Source organism: Thermobia domestica, chromosome 5 (assembly GCF_964235325.1).
Source record: "Thermobia domestica chromosome 5, izTheDome1.hap1.1, whole genome shotgun sequence".
Classification (NCBI taxonomy): Eukaryota; Metazoa; Arthropoda; class Insecta; order Zygentoma; family Lepismatidae; genus Thermobia; species Thermobia domestica.
In genome coordinates, this window is record NC_137458.1 from 224,240,158 (window position 1) to 224,260,394 (window position 20,237).

Sequence of the window (20,237 nt, forward strand, 5' to 3'; positions counted from 1 at the left end):
CGCAGTACAACTAAATGGACCAATGCCATTAGGCGGTCTGATTATTATTAACGATTAATTTACAGGTAAATCAATCTAATACACACATAGTGCATGTTTACCTTAATGTCACTATTAGCCTTTCTTCAAGTGGTACAGCTAGTCTGAAGTTTGTGTTTATCTTTGTTATTGCTGGTGCTACTAGAAACAACAATAGTTCGTCAAAGGTAATCACATTCATTCTATAGTTGCTAAAGAACTTCGAGGGATAATTGCGTAAGTCACTGAATAGCGTGTAAAATTTTCCCTTCAGCAATCTCTCACTGCATATAGGATGTACCCAGATTTTCTTTTTTCTTTTTTTCTTCTTTCTTAAATTCAGCATTAGCGCACAAAACAATAACACATTCTCCGAAGTCCAACCTACTGTGTCCAATACCGCCAAATTTTGATATCAAATGCCCGGCAACCTTTCTATTGCCGTCGCCAGTGAGCGAGGGTGTGGCAACAAAAATGTTTTGTCTCAGCGAAGTTGCTGACTGTAGGCGACAGCGACGAGATAGTTGCGCAACTCTTTTGTCGCCATGAGCGGTAGGCCTAATGGTGCCATGAACATATAACATGAACCGCTGATGACTGGAAATGTGTGATATAGTGATATGAGTCATCGTTCACCTGATTGCAAAGCACTAATGAAACACGGTGGCTGTCTCTGATGATGTGGACTGCAATATTCGAATTTTCAGTGGGCCTATCCTGATGCTTACCAGTCGCGTCACTCTTCGTGGTTGTGTCACCATTTCATGGGTCTATGTGCATCCTATGATCAGATGTTGTTTCTAGGGTAATGACGCGTATTTCACGATGATAAAGTGCTCATTCACTCAACTTAGCTGTTGCGACGTGGTTTCAGGAATATCGAAATAAAGTTGAATACTCCCTGCTTCTTCCAATCTTCAGCCCTAAACATTATTGAACATCGTGATCCGTTTTGGGTACACAAATCCAGTTTAGATTTCCGCTTGCTCCCTTTCTTACAGTACTGACTGATGCACTACATTCAAAACACGTGCATCATTTCAGACTTCGCATGAGGGGAGGTAAGAGCACCACCGACATAAGACTTTCATGTTTTGTACTAGTATATTAGTAGGCAATTAATTAAAGTACATGAATTCCTCAAACTCTTGGCGGGAGGCAATTACCCCTCCTGCTCGACCTAAATGATGCCCCTGATTTAAAATGGTGTAACATTCCACTTACACTTACCAACATTCACGACCTGCACGTCCTCTATAGTTCCATTTCTCTTCCTTATTAAAGCTGTTCTGAGGACGAAATGTTCTCCAACACTATATCAATCTAATAAGTTGTACTTCTTTTTAAGTATTTCTATTAAATTGAGAACTATCTATATATTAAGGCACATTTTCAATGCCAACAGGATTTATAACTCAGCAGTACATTATAATTCGCTCACATGTAAGCGTATTTGCGAATAGAGCCATTCCAGATTTAAAGAGACGAAACAAAGTACAGCGAGATATAATACCATACTTGTGTCTTTAAAAGGCTGTAAATCTGTAAATCCCTCACAGGAAGAGTTTTTGTTTCGAAATAATGATATAAAAAATAGTGTTACCTGGAATTGGTAAACAGATCGGGCTAATCCTTTTCTCAAAGGTTACGGAATTACTTAAACGTAGAAGAGCAATGTCATGGGATTTTGTAAGTGGATCGTATTCTTGATGCATTCGAATGAATTCGACACTCATATTTACTGTTGATACATCAGGATAGCAGCGATCGTGTTCCCCAAGTGTAACTTTCACATCAAACGGAGTTAATCTGAAAAGAAAGATAAAATGTCAAAACAGTAGAACTATGTGATATTCACATTGGATTTAATTTATCTCTTACTTCTGGCCTAGTATCTAGCGTGCATATCTTTGTTCCACGTGGTTCCGAATTCAACTCCAGTTGAGGGAGCACGGAATGCATTACAGTAGTTTAGATTGCACCTTAAACTGTAGGTACTCGTCTCAAATAAAGTTGATGGTAGAAAGTGAGGCTAAACTTCAACAAACAAACTAAAATTTAATTTGTTATTAAGTTTATATACTGCATTAGTAAATATTTGATCGTAGTTTTGCCAGTTCTCATACCGTGCCGTAAGGGGGGCGCAAAATTCGGGAGAAAAAGGAAAAAAGAGAGGAAAAAGTACTTGGAATATTTGTATGGGGCGCCGTCGTATACTCTCGTCCCGGGTGCTCATTTTCCACTACGCGGCACGGCCAGTTCTACAAAATAGATGTGAAGGAGTAGATGTGAAAGTTGATCCTAATTTAAATAGAGTAGTCTTATTCCAGAAAAAACTTTCTCAGGTAGTCTAAAAGTATTGAGGCTTTTGCACACGAGATGGGGTTAGTGTTCCAAATCTCAAAGTGTATAAGTCGCAGCGGATCAGATCTGACATTACGTGACAACTGACAGTTGAAGTTAGAAGATGTGCGAAAAACGGTGGAATTGTTGTAATCAGTCCTAAAATATTACACCATGAAGATGAATGAACATTCCGCAAAATTGTGCTATATTTTACAATTTAATTTCGATAAATACGTAAACGTTCACAGTCCCGGGAAGGAATTTCTGCTTTTTATGGACAAGATGCTTTATCATATCCAAAAGATGGCTCAATCACTTTCGTTTTGGAAATTTCAATGTCTCAAAAGATCCTCGCAGTAGGCGACCAATCACAGCAAAAGTGGTTGATATTATGGCAAAAGTCGACCAAGATCGGCAAGTAAGCAGCAGTCATGACATCGTCAATGACCTAAACATCCGCCATAAAACAATGTTAAATTATTTGGAGAAGGTTAGCTACAAATACGTAGAAGCTCGACGTTTGAGTATCACATGATCTGACTCACACGTACTCGATCAAATTTCTATCTGTGAATCTGTACTGAAGCGTAATGAATTCAAGCCATTTGTGCAGTGCTTGATCACGACAATAAAAAAAAGGATAACGTATATCAACAATGTGCGAAAAAGATCATGATCTAGTGCTTCCCGACTATCATCTCTTTTTGCAGCCTTAAAAGAACATATTTAAAGACAGATATTCTAAAATTGCGAAGTTGTCAAAATAACGATGCAACGCTGGCTCAACAGCGAGGACCTTACATTTTACGTAAGTGACATCCACAAGCTCACCTGATGGTTAGACAAACACCTCAATACTTTTGGCAACTATATTGAAAAATAAGGTTTTGACTGTAACACACATTGATCATTAGTTTATGTACAACATAATATATGATTTTTGTTAAATATGCCTTGCAACCTTACTTTTGGAACATTCCTCGTATATTCTGTTCATACGATTTAGCTCCTGTCACAGGAACATAAGCACAGACTTCTATATTTTTTATTTTATCAAATGCGTTTACTTTAGAACTTTATAAACCACACTTTTCATTAACAATCCAAAATATACTAGTAAGTCAAAACATCCAGGCTCAAACCATTGATTGTATAGCCTGCGTGGTTTGGAAGAAATAAAGATTTTCTACGAAATATTATTTTAAGCTTTTTTCTAAGAAATTTTAGCACGTAGCTTATTGAAATTTTTCAGGACTTGTTTCTTAGTGTTAGGACAACGATAACACTACTTCCATAGCATTTAATGCCCTACAGTATTTTTGATATGTCGAAGTAATAAAGCTAACAATTTTCTAAAGAACAGTAAACTAAAACAATGAGAATTTATGCCACTCATAAGTAATTTTTCAGACAACATTGAATACTTAATTCTAAATGTGAATTAGATGTAAGTAGTTTACATTCAATGACCTAGGAGGGACAGAGAATTAGACCAGATTAGAAGATTAAACACTAAAAGCACAAACTAGTTCCGTTTTCATTTGAGTAAGAAAATCACGAAGGGATTAAAATACGAGGTGTGGCAATTAAATAACGAGACTGCCCACCTCCTGTCGCGCAGGATCGTGGGGGAGAGGTAGCTAATGATGTGTTGTTGGTCTTGAACCTTCATGAGCAGCCACTGTTTGTTTCATGATTCTGAAAGCTTTTCTTTTCTTTCTAGGCTTCCATGAAGAGGACAATGTTCTGTAGTAGTGCCGGAATCATGGTGAACAGTAAAGTTGAGCAGCGCATTAACATCAAATTTCTGGTGAAATTAAACAAAACACCGACGGAATTTCGTGCAATGTTAAAAGAGGTGTATGGTGATAATGCTATGTCACGTGCGCGAGTTTTCGAATGGTACAAAGGATTTTCAAAAAGGTTGAAGATGATGAACGACCTGGCCGCCCTTTGAGTTCAAGAACTTACGAAAATGTTCAAAAAATTGTGCGGAGAGAAGTCTGAGCATTAGAATGATCGCAGACATGACGAACATTAACAAAGAGACAGTAAGACAAATTTTGCATGACAATTCAAACATGACAAAAGTTTGTGAAAAAATTGTCCCGGAAAAAACTCTCTCAGGAACAAAAAGACATTCGAAAGACCATTTGCTGTTACGTCATGGAACGACTCAAAACAGAACCAGACTTGCTAACAACTGCCATCACATGTGATGAAACATGGATTTTCTAGTATGACCCCGAGACTAAGCGTGAATCCATGCACTGGAAAACTCCTACATCGCCAACAATGAAAAAAGCACGAATAAGCAAGTCGAAAGTGAAGGCAGTGCTCATCATTTTTTTCGATGCCTCGGGGCCTCAGGGTCAAATGGTGAATCAGACCTACTACAAATAAGTCCTAATCAAGCAGAGGGTAAGAATAAGGAAGAAGAGACCGGATTTGTGGAAGAACGATGCATGGATACTCCACCAAGACAATGCGCCTACCCATAATGCCCTTTCTGTGAAGCAGTTTTTAGCAGCCAAGCGCATTCCTGTGCTCGACCATCCTCCGTATTCCCCAGACGAGGCTCCCTGTGACTTTTATCTATTCCCAAAAATGAAAAGTGCATTGAAGGGAACAAATTTTCAGTCTGTGGAAGAGGTGAAACGAAAAACGGCAGAGTAGTTGAACAGGGTGACATCTGATGACCTACAGCATTGCTTTGAACAATGGAAGGCACGTATGCAGTGGTGTATAGATAGGGGAGGGGAATGTATTGAAGGGAACAACAGTCAATTGTAACTTTCTTTGCAATACATCACATTTATGAGACCAGTCTCGTTATTTAATTGTCACGCCTCGTATTTTTTGAACCCATCAGAACTTACTAGGACAATGCTTCTTCTGCCCCTCCAACTCCTATATCCCTTATTGATGGATAGTACAGAAACTGAAAATTATTACATCACAACATTTGTCGTTTTGCAGGAGGAAACCTGGGCGTAATGGTAGAATAAATGATAATCCTGTTAAATTTCCGCTCTAAATCACGCTGTACCACTCACGATAACAAGTACCTCATCAATTGTCTCTTCATGACATTACTAATGTTAACTTCTATGATTTTCACTGAAATTTCTTTAAATCATATTCAGATTTTAAAATCACATTTGTTTCATACCAGAAAAAATCATAGAAGTTCTCAAATTCTCAAAAGTGAAAATATTTCTCTCAAATAAAGGGGGAAAACTAATATTTTGTTTTGTTTTTAGACACCAACACATTCATCTATTTGAGCAAATTATTCTAAACCAAGTTGGAAAATTTCTCCTTTTTGAATTAATTTTTCTTTACAAAGTACAACATACTGATACAAAAATATTTTATTTCATGTTAACCAATTAAACATTAGGACTGCGTCTATCGTACACAAAACGAACTCCATATTCAAAAATATATAAGTATATTTGAAACAGCAAGCTATATTAATATATGATCATATCATTTTCATTAAAAAATATGATTCTACTTACCTCACGAAGTACGATCTTTACGAATACAATAAAAGGCTCATGCATATCCTTTACAAAAACTATATTTTACAAATTATTTTATCTTGCAATAACAAGGTAAAAAAAAAATAAAGTTTAACTATCTTCACTAAATGAGTTAGTAGCCGTTGATAATTATTTAGTTACTATAGATACGGCTATTGTTGTTAAATAAAATTACCAAATTCAATGCAATTATAGTTCTTTCATTTTTTCTGATAAACTTGACAGCTCATAGCTCAATAAAAGCAGATTGTGTTCCATATCCCAACCCAAACTATGATGAACTTGATACGTGGGACAAATTTATTTAACAAATTTGTTGTGGTCTTTGTTGTTAATCAAGTAACTGGAAAGACTTTCCGAATGTAGTTCATCATGGATTTCAAAGAACTTATGTTCAACTCCTTAATCTTTATAGGGCCTATGTTATTTTTATACATTTAGCCTTCAATTAGACGTACCTAGATTTTTCATTTTCATTTATTTGGACGCACCCTTGACAGTAACTCCGCGATTCCGATGAGTATCATCCTTAACTGTGGATCTGCAACCTATTCATACTGTGTTGTTTCTCCGATAATGACTATGTCTAAATTGAACAATAAAACTTTGCACTTTAGAAAAAGGATGCAATTTCCATGAAACTCTTACTTGGTGGGAAGTATTTTGCTTAAATAGACTTACGTTTTTGTGTTATGGAAATTTTTATGAAGTTTCGTATTCATTTGTATACACATTGTAACGTAGCCTGAGTGAAGTTAAGTTTTCCCCACAAAGACTAACGCCATTGGACATGTACTGTTTGAGTACATACACATAATTGATTTTAAATATGATGAATAAAACATTTAAATCTGAGTCACTATACTCCAAATATGAAATAATGTAATTTCAAAATTAGTAATGAAAATCAAGGAATTTAAATTGACTGATTTTTTAATGAACAAAATAACAAAATATTAGGTTTTACATCAAAACGACTAATTTCTGGAATAATCATGAGACTAAGTATTTTGAACATGAAATTCAACACTTACCAAAATTGTTGGCTCTAGAAATTATTACTTCCATAGCGAATTTTATATTCTTGTACAATGCATTTAACATTATCATTTCAAAAAGTAATTATGGAGCACTAGACCCACTTCAAAGGCTATTAATTGGGTTGCTAAACACACTCGAATGGGACTAAATTTCTTGAACTTTACCGTAACCACTATAAATGTGAAAATTTGAGTATAATTTTACCACTCGAAACTTCAATGAGACAAATATCATTAAGCCATTCACAAAATGTAACACACACTCGTAAGTAAAGGTAGTCGTTCCCATATCGTAAATAAATTAATTATTTGAATGAAGTAGCCAAAATATTCTTCTTTATAATCTTTGTTTTAATTCCGGCAACCAGACACTTTAACTTATCGATCGATAAACTATTTCTTTCCAACTTTCAGAATATATTAGTTACAGCTTATAACAATTTAAGAATAATTTTTGTTTCACATTGTCACTATAAACTGCATATATCTTGAGAATTTTCCACTAAAATCAATTTCTATAGCACTTGAATTTACGAGTATTTGACTGTGTCCAGTTCTCGATCGTTGTCGTAATTATGAGCCTACTCTATACCCGCGCACAACCTTCAGCTTCTGGTACTCGTAATTCCCGTTATAAACTCAATGGCGCTGTTTACCAATTTTAACCGACTATCATTTTTTCCTTTTTTTTCTATTTAATGAAACTGTTACAACATAAATGGACTTCTTAAGAAGAAAACGTAGTCAAATATTATACGAGGGTACGTCAATAAGTATGTACAGTTTTCTAATCGTTTGTAAGTTGACTGTACGACTTTTTGTGTTCATATGCCGATAGATGGCATCAAAACCTTTACTTGTGGCAGGTTCCATCTTTATCAGTTTAGTTTGCTTTGCTCTGTTCCGAAGTAAATATAGCTGTTCCACTGTTCGTTTCCACCATAACGAGTTTCGTATCTATTTTTTTTTTCTAAAGGTGTACCAGGAGCGGAAATCCATAGAAAACTTTCAGTACAATGCAGTGGCAATGTTTTGTAACAGCAAAGCGTTTAGCATTAGGTTGAAATTTTCAAAAGCGATATGCTCTTTTTTTCTTGTTCGTCTGTGGTGCAAACGGACAGTGTCGCAGCCATGTTTACTTCGTAACAGTGCAGAGCCAACTAAACTAATAATGCTAAAACCTGCCACAACAAAAGACTTTGGTGCCATCTATTGGTATGCGAGCGCAGAAAGGCGAAGAGTCAACCTATGGGCGATTAGAACAAGAGTGCAAATACTAATTAATGTACCTTCGTGCATATACTGCTATAATTAAAATAAAATATCGGCAGTTAGTATTTCATCTTACCCAACAAGTTGGCTTGCAGCTGTTATCACGTATCTATCATTTAGAAGTACACCTGCGAAGGAGACTAATCCTTGTACGTTAATTAGGACCATCCACGGAAACTCATTGACTTGGACAAATTCACCACCCAGAAGTCTCATTACTGTGTTAGCTCGGCCACAAGCTGAAACGAAAAATAATAATAATTAAAAAAATCAGCTGTTAGTTTGACATTTGTAATTAGAAGTGTAAGAGGTACAGTATTGAATTTCGATATGGTTGTCAACACTAGCTAAAGATATACCACATTGACTTGATCCCTAGTCTTCCGTTGCAAGTGCTGCTATCGGCTGAAGGAATTCCACTTGCTTTCTCTCGCTTAGCAACAGGTGAACCCTTATTGGCTCAACGCGTGGGTGTGTGAGGGTGTGAGCTTTAGTTCGCATTTTTGCCACGGCTCAAGACATTTTGACAGCACAATAGTCCTTGTCATTAACCAATGTAAATGAACTGTAAATCAAGATTTGATTGATTAGGTTATACGTGCATTCTGATTGTATCTGACGTACATTGCTCGCCACTAAAAATGCAGACAGGATTGCAGGGCCAAATTTGGCATACACATACCTCATGGTACAAGTGGCAAATGATTGAAATTACCATACATGACAACATGGTGACAGTGAACCAGAACTAGTGGGGATCAGTAACCTATGAACCTACCTAAGCAATCAGATCGATTGCAATGTGGCGAAGCATCGAGAGGATGAGCTTTTCGATGTCCTCCTCGGGTATGATAGGCTATTTGTCTTCGATACGATTGCACAGCTCATAAACTCTAGCTGGTGGAGCTCTCAGGTGTGAAAGGCGTTATATAAATATCGATCAGACAAGCTCAATCGGCGCAAGTTCGGGGAAATATGCCGCACAGGGGGACGCAGAGGCACATTGTATCCATCCATGAAGTGTAAAGAAGTACATGCAGCATGAGAGCGAAATTTATTCTGTTGGAATATAGCCCCTCGCAGGACCTGCATTAAAGAAACCATAATCTGATCCAACAGCTCGTTAATATACCTTTGAAAGCTCATATAAATCTCCATTAATGCATTGGAGTCACGAACAGGCACGGAACACAACGGGCACACGGACACATCCCATACCATATCATCCGATGCTGGAACGACGTGGAAATACAAAATGCAATGACGCCCAGCCTAGTGCTATGGTATCGCCAGATAAGAATGCAACCATCATGATCCTGTAAATAGAATAGGAATTCGTCCGGAAAGAGCACGTCTTGTCATTATTTTTTCATCCGCCACGTTTATGTCACTATTATATGCTTCTACACCTATACTGTAAGTCATCAGTCGTCGCAGCAATGGACCCCATGCAAATAAGCTTTCTCTGCCAGATGACGCAGAACCATTCGTGGAAACACTGTGCGCTGTGCCTACAGCATACAGTGATTCTGTCAGTGCGTGGGATGTGGCTGCCCTATCTGTCAAAGCTATACTCACAAGACGTCTGCGCTATCGGCTCATGGTATAGCAGGTCGGGATGTAGAGTGTCGTTGCATACTGCCTTTATGCAACCATCGAGTCATATTGGGTGAAATAGGGAAGCATTCCGTTCAACATGGGCACCAATGTAGAAGAATAAACTATACTCGCGATATATTACTATTAGTCGTGATCCAAGGCCGAAACTTGCTGGAAGAATCACATTCGACGACGAGGAATGTTTTGACCGTGTGCACACACTTATATCACATTAACCTTCTTTTGTCACTGAATTGTGGCTTTCAGGCTGGCCTTCGCTTACTGTCACTACTGATGCTTCACGGCGCTGTTGTGCTAATCAATTGCCATTCGTCCATGCTCTATATATTCTGCAACTTTGGATATCCAAGATGTCTCCTACTTGATGCATTAATGACAAGCAATATTGTTATAGACAGCACTAATTAAGATACATAGAAATGTTTTACTTTGGTATACATACTAATAAACATATATTAACATTCACACAGCAAATCATTAGAGCATGTTTGTTTCTTCTTGGCAACGCTTCTCGCCTAAAGGATGGGTCTGTCTGCAACGCGTAGTTGCCATGCCACGATTAAGTTGTGGGTTACAATACGCTAGGAAACACAGCAAAACCCACTCACAGCATACCACTCACAAACCACTGTAACACACTTGTTCGTGTGTGGCAACTAAGCACTTCAACTACTCGACAAATAGCAATGACCTCATTTGATGGGATGGCTGACAACTAACGTCACTTACACGACAAAACCAATCAGATGTCTATTGGACTAAAACGTTCACGTGAGTGCTAGCAGAAAATACTTGAAAGCCAACCAAGTGCACTGGCGGGAAGTGTGTCAAGATAAAATAAACGTACTCGAACACGGAGGGACAGTGAAAATCACTCTTAATACCACCACACATTTACTATAGATTCATGCTTTCTTCAATAGTATTAAAATCCTTATTGGATATAACGCGTAACACAATACAGATTAATTAAAATCACGAACATCGTAAACCTTATTTTAAAAAAAAATAAATATTATTTATTTTTTCTTGTATGATGATGGTCATTGCTATTGCTCGTGACACAAAGATAGATATCGGCTCTAGGGAGCTGTTACTATACAAGAGAAATACCTGTCCTTTTATATAATACATGTATATTTCTTTTTCCTTCCAAAAGGATAGTTGTCCTGACTAATATCGTGCGACGCATCATGTTTTCTAAAAACACTCATGATCCAGAATCTTACCAGAGAGGTAAGAGAAAGATGGAACGGATGAAAACTCATCTTCTGCAAATAGAGTTTTGGGGTGATTTGAGATTGAGAAAAATAATGGGACCCTGCAAATAATTTATCATTAATTGTTCTTTTTAAGGCTTTGCATAATATTAATTAATGATTCAAATAATCACTAAAGAACAATCCTTCTCCCATACTTTCGAGATCGTTCCGAAAAGAGTTATGTTTTCCATATAGTCGTTGCTTCTCATCACGGTAATGCTAAAACTAACAGTGGCAACACTGTGAGGGAATGTTTTCTGCTGTTTTTCTTCCATATACGGGAACAGTGGAGAGCAAACAACTAACTTCAGCAAAAACTTAGTTTCTTTCTTGTGTCCACAAAAGCCTGGTTCTTACTTCTAAGATAATTTTGTGCTAGCAAAATACTGTAAATATAACACCTTTTTCGTGTTACAGAAGTACAAATAAAAAATTAACAGTCAGAAAACCACAGTCACTTTAATGGAAAAGGATAAATCGAGAACCAAAGTTAGCGTCTATTTAGCAAATATTTGGTACCGAAAGTTGTATTAAATGGAACATTCTACCAGGATGGAACCAAGTGAAAATGACAGTACTCAGCGAGAGTTTCAAAGGAACCCAAAAGTAAATATTTCCCCTCTCTCTCTGATAAAGTTAATAAACACATTATCATGTCAAAAGTATTATACAGGATAATTGCATTTCAACTAGAAAGTATATGTGCTGATAAGTAACACTAGACTAGAGTAGAATATCAATCAATTGCTTATAAAAATACAACATAAATTTATTTAAGACCCTCTATCCTCTATCCAACGATCCAGATTATTTATGTAACATGTGCTTTATACTCAAAATGTTATTAAAATATTTCTAATAACATTTTTATTCATTTCATAACCGAGAACATTAAAAAATGTCGACCAATCATAAACCGCGTCTTTTAATTTTAAACTCATTTTGTACATATTTACCGAAAAGTGGACAACTAATATTATAGTGTGTCCTTGAGAACTTCAACTAGAATTACATTTTTTCCTCTAAAAGATTATCACTATAGCGTTAAGAAAGAAACATTCATGTTCAGATTCTTAGAAGTACATGTGGCATAGGTAAATATTACTTATATTCTTGTGTCGGAAAGAGACATTAAACACTTAACAAATTGATAAACACACTCTTAACATAAGACCTAGTATTTATTTATCTATATCAGAGCCAAATATAAATGTTATATATAAATACAAATGTTACCAACAACTACGAAATTATGTTCCAATTTTTCTCCTAGTTGTGTTTGATTTGTCTGGACACACAATCAAAACTGCTGAATATTTCTCGTTATTTATTGCCCATTAAACTGTTTGTCCTACTGAAAAAATACATTCCTCATATTCTTTAATGTACCTTCAGAAAATAATTCCATACCTATAATTTTATTAAAATTAATTTGCATGTCATAATTGACTAGTCCCGTAGTGTAACTAGGATATGTTATAGGTTGACAAGAAATTTTTCTTTACATCCACCAAGAAATTCGTTTAATGAGCTGAGTAGAGCTGCGGACTGTACTAACTTACATCATTCTTCTTGGTAATACCTAGCAGATCAATAGAGTCTCAATTTTTATCTTCGATAAAGAAGTCTATACTGGTTAGTTTAATCTTAAACCAATGTTAGCAAAACGACACTGAAATTTATATTTTGCATATTCATATTAATTGAATATTGTTACTCACCATGATATTTCATTGATTTTGACCTCCTTTAATTTACTTCCGCCTTTACGAACTATAAATTCACACCCATTACACTAATAAATTTCGACATTCCCAACAAAAGTACTATAAACATTATTAAAAACAATTCAAGTACTTTTTGAACCGAAATACAATTATTGAAAAACTTACGGCAATTGCATAGTCTCGGTCCACCAAACAGAAGCGAAAATAATCCTCCTTGCTTTGTGCTTCCTGTTGTGTCTGTCGTGTTGTTCGCGGGTAAAAACTATAAAGATAAATGTAAAATGAAGTTTAGATTCAAAGAGACAATTGAAATAATAAAACATATAAGATAATCATGGTCTCAGTTATTTACAATGCATCATTACTGAAGGTTTCTCTACTAGAAAGTTGCTGTGAAGCCAAGTGGGAAATGAACGAGTGCAGGTCACGAAGTACCGTGTTTCATTCTTTGTAAAGGAAATTTAAAGGGTTCTTTATTTAATTATTGATCCAGCGATGTGAAACAATTGTGGTGCTACTTAAATTAAGAGCCACTGGATTGCATAATTTAAGCCCAGAATTAATGGTCTTGGGATCCGAACTAATGAAAATGTGTCACCTACTTTAGTGGTACCATCTGGCCAATTATATTATCTTCGTAGGCTTTAGCACTAGAAAGAATATTTGATCAGTGATAGCATTAGATAGTAGTATATTAATTTGCAGAGTAAAAATTCAAAGTTAATGAATTGCATTAAGCGTTCTAATGCGATATTAGTATACTCAGTTTGCGGGAAAGTTGAATTTTTCGCAGCCTTAGGGAGCGCCCCGTTACAGAGATGACAACAGCACTTTTAGCTCACATATCTGTCGGACAACAGGTTCAGGTTTCAATATGCTCCGACCAGAACATCAATCGAACAGTGATGTTTAAAATGCTACACGCAGAACAATAATTCGGACATATTTACAGCATCGAACAGTACAAGACTATAATCAAGAAATGTAAAGACTAAACACAGAAATTACAGTCTTGCTGCAGAATGTTTATGAGATTAAATATAATTAGAATAGTCATATTTCAGTACCACAAACGTTTTCGTGAGGACAAGAAATTTTAGGTGGACGAGAGTAAAACAAATGACATAATTAATTACAATGAATGATATTATTTGAGGGTGATAAGGAGAGTATTTAATGAAATTTTATATTTATGTACCTCATTTTCTCCCCAAAGATTACCATGTTGAGGTTGAAACTAATAATATTCCAAATCTCACGATTATTTATTCCTTTCAATTACATCTCAAATTTTAGGGGAAAACGTAGAAGACGTTGTAGAAAACTATTTTTCGACAGTTTGTATTTAAAGCATGTCCTAAAGTCTCTAACTAAAATGTAACTTTAGTTGCACGTAATCGTATATGTGTTTTTCGTTTATTTTATAAGTACCCTTATTATATACATACGACATATGTAACAAAGAATCAATTTCTAGAGTACCTTTTCGTTTATATATACAAAATGGCAAACATCGCCAACATTTATAACTTCGATGGGCCTGAATATACTATCACTGCCTTTCTTTCAAATGAAATAAAAAAAAAAAAAACAATCACTTGACTACTCCCAAATTGTAAGAAGGGAATTTAATAATTAACAGTAACAAACTTTTAGAATCTAACAGCATAAACTCTGCGGAATTTAATCACTTGAGACCTCTGCACTTTAAACAATATTTTATGTTATTATCAATATAATTAAAAAGTTATACCTAAATCGAAACACTTAATTAAATTTAACTTTAGAATATGATAGCTTACTATTCTTGTATTAGCATTTGATGATGAAACTTGATCATCTTTTTCACCACCAACTTCTGTGTCGGAAGACTGCGAATCTTCGTTTTGGGGTTCTTCAATTAACAGTTCTTCAGTAGAGACTTCATCTTTCGCAGGCTTAGTTGAATCTACAGTTGTTGATTCTTCACTGGAACCTTTACCAGATCTTGTTTCAATGTTACTTCTATCTTCGTAATTATTCTGTAAAAATAATGAATTCCATTGCTAGATGACATTTAGAACAGTAAAGATTTCAAACACACAGTAAGCCTTCTGAATCTGGGACTTAAATTAGAACCCGTTACCGCTAAAATTTTAAATGCAATTTAAAGTAGCTTATGTTTTATCTTATCTATATACATTCAAGCAGTAATCGTAATAAAAGATAACAAAGAAAATAACTTCTGAATAAATTATATATTTATTATGATCACCAAATAAGGAAATAGCAAATGAGACTTAACACTTTGCTTCATGGCAAAAAAGTTTCCTACGCTAAGAAAGAACAATCTAGAATGGGATCATGACAGTTATCACAACACTCTTTGGCTAGTAGGTTCAGCTAGAAGTAGTGTCTTGCCTACCACATATAACAATTACAGCTGGAGGAATATTTCTCTTGGATGTATAGGGCCTGTTCCAAATGAAACCAAATATCCACTGTAAAACGCATATAGAGGAAGACCATCGATAATGGTGGTTCTTAGCGGTTAACAGTGGTCTCGAACTTGTTTCTAACTACAATAACGGGCTAGATTTCATTGAGTTCCGTGTCGATTGCCAGTTTTTTTTTTTTTTTTTTTTTTTTTTTTGCCATGAAAGAACTAGAAGAATAGTGAGTATAGGTGGGTTTCCAAGTGAAATTGCAGAAACGTTTCACAGAAACCTTCGATGTGCAACATGAAACGTCTGGCAAGGAAAGATCGAATTCCAAATCAGGTTGAATTTCTACTGAGAACAACCAAAACCTGGCTCGTCTTCATGCGTATGAACCATTCTTTCACTGTACGTGAAGTTTTCAGGCTAGTGTTACACGATAAACTGAAGATGTAACTTGTTGTCCGAAAGATCGTCCTACATCTGTCAACCATAGAAAAAAGAATCACATAATAAGTCTATAGGCCGAGCTAATGGAACCGAGAGTTTCTGAAGCCAGTGATCAATGATAATGACATGTGACTGTATGGTACCATGTGGAAACATATTCAATTATCACAGTGCGTAAAAAGTTCTCATCGACAAAGTAGAGAAAGGCTCAAGCACAAATAATGTTGTTCTTGTTTCTTACTGACAGAGGAGTGTCCATTTGGAGTTTATCACATGTGATTTCAAAATGTATGGACAGTCTATGTTGACATCATAACAAAATTACGGGAGAAAGAACGTCGGACTCGAGAAATCCGGCAGAATAAGTTCTACAATATTCATCAGGATAGTGCGCATGTCCATTTGCTGTCTGATAGTTTTTGACAATGTTGTTCCACAACCTGTCTATTCTTTTCATTTGGCACAAGCAAACCATTCCTGACTCCTAAGTTGCAATAAACCCCGAACTTATATTTCAGACCTTAGAAGAAATTTGGGAGAAATCACCCCAAACCATTCCGAAACTGTGATCCAGCCGGAATATCGAAGCTTAAAAAATGCTGGGAGCAATGTGTGAACAATGGAAAGTAATATTTTGAAAAATACAGATCAGACTAGGCGGTATTACTATTTTTCTATTTTTCAAAAAGTTTGGTTTCATTTTAACAGCTGTTATATTATGAAGTGTTCAAATACCACAATATATATATATATATATTCGATGCATAAATTTGGCCTTCATTTGTCGACGTTTTGTTTTAAGAGTAAAAATTATTTACTCGAGTTTCGAGTTCTCAATCTTTCAAACACTGGCGTCTTATTTTATTGAATTTGTTAGTTCAGTTATACTTTATGTTCGGTATGTCAAGAAAATAATGAAATACTCATAATGTCATAATAACGAAATACTAGTTCACTCATTCTAGCTGAATCTACCTTGTGCTTATCTCTGTAAATGCAAACTAAAAGCAACAAATAGCTTTAAGTGATAGAACTATCAATAGTCTGTTTTTTTTTTTTTATTTGGACTTTATCGTATCTTTTCAGCATCGTAACTATATAGATAATAACCTACAATTGTATGTCGAATTCAAGTTCGCCAGTCCTCCAAATTGAAATTAGTCATATTTTGTTCATTAACTTGGAGTTAACGTTTCCCTTCAGTACCTATACGAAATTTAAACTTTACCTGAAAGTGGGATCTGAACCCATGATCTCGTTTACGGAAATAATGATAACAAACAAATTTAAAAATATCTTTATAGTACTACGATCTTTAACATGTATACTTATTTTGTATGCATTTTCTTACAAAATACATGGCTGTCATAAGCCCTTGCTATAAAACAAATGCTTATAACTTTTTAAGTGAAACACATTTTAAATTGTGCAATGGTTTGTTAAGTTTTGGTTGGCAACACTATCACAATGATGAAGTTGGCAACATTGGTGACAACAAAGGTCATGAAAATGGCGACGGTACAACAGAAAGCACAGTGTGTGTGTCTTGGTATGCAGAACTGAAATCAGCTGTGTTGGTGCAGCGAAATTTCAAATGAGTGTACGAAAAAGTATCTCCTGGTGTCAGGAGTATAAAGAGTTGGCATAGCAAGTTTCTGGCTACCGGGAGAGTTTGTGATATGCAAAGGTGTGCTCGGTGCGAATTGTTCCCGACAGCCTGGAGAGAAGTCCAAGAAAATCGATTCCGCTTCTGTCGCTGGAGTTGGCAATCCCTCAGTCAACAATGCACAAGATAATGTGTAAGCATTTTAAAGCCAAACCGCACAAAATTAAATTTGTGCATGAACTAACAGAAGATCAAGACACGAGACTAGCCTTCTGTGAACTGATGCTGAAACGACTGGATGATGACGGGGAACTTCTGCAGTTACTCATATTTTCACATGAGGCAAGTTTCCATGTTTCAGGGAGGGTGAAAAGGTATAATTGTATTATTTAAGTAACTGAAAACCCTCATTAATATGAAACGCATGAAATAGACAGCCCGAAAGTGAATATGTGTGTGCTGTATCAATAGACCACTTCATAGGCCCGTTTTTCTTTAACGAAAACGCTGTGACAGGGGAGACATACCTTCAAATGCTTACAAATTTCCTGATGCCCGAATTGGTTAGGTTGGGAATCAATGATCACATCCACTACCAGCAAGACAGAGTCCTTCCACTCACATTTGGCACAAGTCGTCAGAGACTACCTTGATCGTGAGCTACGTGGCAGGTGGATTGAACGCAGAGCCCCCTTGACCTCCCAGGCTCCCCGATTTAGCACTCTATGATTTTTGGTTATGGTGTCACGTTGAGACACAGATGTGTGCGGAAAAACCAAAGGACTTGCGGAACCTGAAAGTTAAAATTGGTGAAGTGATCAATGACATTCTCACGACGCCAGACGGAATAGCTTTCACAGATTTCGCCGGAGATTGCAGGAATGTATGGATGTTAACGAAGTCCCACTGGAGGTGTGGCGATGATGGGGGCGGTGTATCTACAGATGATACAACATATAGGTCTCAATAAATATCTTATCATATTTCACTGCAATATCATTATTTTAAAAAAAGAAACAACTTATAAACCTTTGTGTTACAGCAAGAACTTTATAACAACCCTCCAAAATAATATCTTCCATTAAAAAGGCTTTGTTTATCAAATTTTCCTCAACGCTTTTTCATACTGCATAGACTCTGTTAGGTGATAAGTTTCCATCACAATTGCATAGAACTAACACTCATGCCACCGATATTCACTCTTGAAAAAAGTTTATAAATGCACTTTTTATACTAACTTGACGATGCTGAATACAACGAAACTATTTTAAAACATATTCGCCCATGAGATTACGAAAAAATACCTCGAGATTGTGATGTTCAAACTATGCTTCTCCCAATTCTAAAAGTGCTGACACTTGGATCCACTTCTAAGTGCACTTTTTGTATTAATTCGACGGTGCTGAATCCAGTAAAATTATTTTTAAATATATCTGTTCACAGGATCATGGAAAATTATCTCGAAATCAGGATTTTAAAAACACGCTTCTGCCAATGCTAAAAGTGCTCACACTTGAATCCAGGGTGCGAATTACCAGGGGGGATGAGGGGAATTTCCCCCCTCAATTACGTTTTCTTTCCCCCCCAAAGAAGTCAGCTGAAGTATCCCCACCGGGGATGCTCGCTTTCCTCCAAAACTATGCTTAGTATAACTCTAAATATCACTTATTTTTGTCGTTTCTTGTAAGTTTAATCTTCTAGCTGTATTTCGAAATGAGCGATATAAACTATTCACTTTTAGTCATTTCTAATTTCAACACTATTTTCATCGTTGTTTAGTTGAACTATATTATTAGGACTACGGTTGTTACTTGTAACCGTATCCTCATACCCTTCAGTTCGTAATCGTTCGTGAATTTGAATACTAATTGCGCGTAACAAAGTCACATATGGATTTATAAATGCTCTTAGCGGTTGGAAAAGAAGAAGTAAACAAATAACTTCTTTCACCATATTTGGCGAAGCTCGGACATGTCATATTCATCCTTTACATTTGTATCGATTATTATCCTATCTTTATTTTTGTCGTATTTCATTTTCCAGTACAGTCTTTGTTAGCGCATGGTCCTCATTGCCTAGTAGTTTGTGTATGCAACTCAAAAGTTGCGTTTAATTTGTGGTAATTAGCATAGTAGTCACTGCCTTTTACAGTTTACGGAAATTAACTTTTGAAACTGTACTCAAAATCTGAGATAAATATACTCTCTCGTGGCTATATGTTCACGTACACGCTGAGGACGCACCTCTAGTGAGCAAACTGCAATGTAATGTTTATACTTTATTTGAATAACGTAGCACAAAGTGAATCAACTCATCTGTAACCTTACAGTAAAGTAATTGTAAGTGTTGACTTCCTGAGCTCCGTCACGGAATCGATATTTGGGGGGGGGGAAGGAAGAGCATGAAGAGCACACACAGCTTTAGCGGAGAGTAGAAACGCAAGCTCGAAACTTGAATTGAGAGTTTTTAAATATTTGGCCTTCGATTTGACGTTGATGCCAGAAATCGGGACCAGCAACAATTCATTTCTCGTATGATAGACTAGACTTTTTTTTTAAGTAGGTCCAATTTAACTGTACTGATAATTTTAGTGTTTTTCATAATGCTCAAGAATGTTTTCTATTGCAAGCTGTGTGTAATAACATGAAGTGGAAGATTTCAATATGAGTGGAAAAATTAACATACGCTTGTGATCATGGCTATCGCTGCGGCCGAATTATTAAGTAAATAAAACTTAGAGAGTTACCGGCACAAGAGTGAGTACAACATTTAAACACGTTCAGAAAGGTTAGGTGTGGTGTGTGCATGTCAGAAAATATATAGACCTTACGTACATAGTTATTGTCTAAATTTATTGAATTAATAAATCTCTCATTTATTACAGATGTCATATTTATGTGTGTGTGTGTGTGTGTGTGTGGAAGGGGTAAG

At 36.0% G+C, this 20,237-nt stretch overlaps 1 protein-coding gene across 1 annotated transcript in view; it reads right to left on the reverse strand.

Annotated features, from left to right (window-relative positions):
- The window catches only part of LOC145684778 (trypsin-1-like), a 59,687-nt gene that overhangs the window by 24,204 nt on the left and 15,246 nt on the right, over positions 1 to 20,237 (reverse strand). The window contains exons 2-5 of the mRNA XM_081757150.1: positions 14,636 to 14,854; positions 12,999 to 13,095; positions 8,301 to 8,463; positions 1,622 to 1,827 (exon numbers count right to left, since the gene is read on the reverse strand). Coding sequence (XP_081613276.1) covers positions 1,622 to 1,827; positions 8,301 to 8,463; positions 12,999 to 13,095; positions 14,636 to 14,854 — 685 coding nt within the window. The remainder of the gene's footprint in view (positions 1 to 1,621; positions 1,828 to 8,300; positions 8,464 to 12,998; positions 13,096 to 14,635; positions 14,855 to 20,237) is intronic.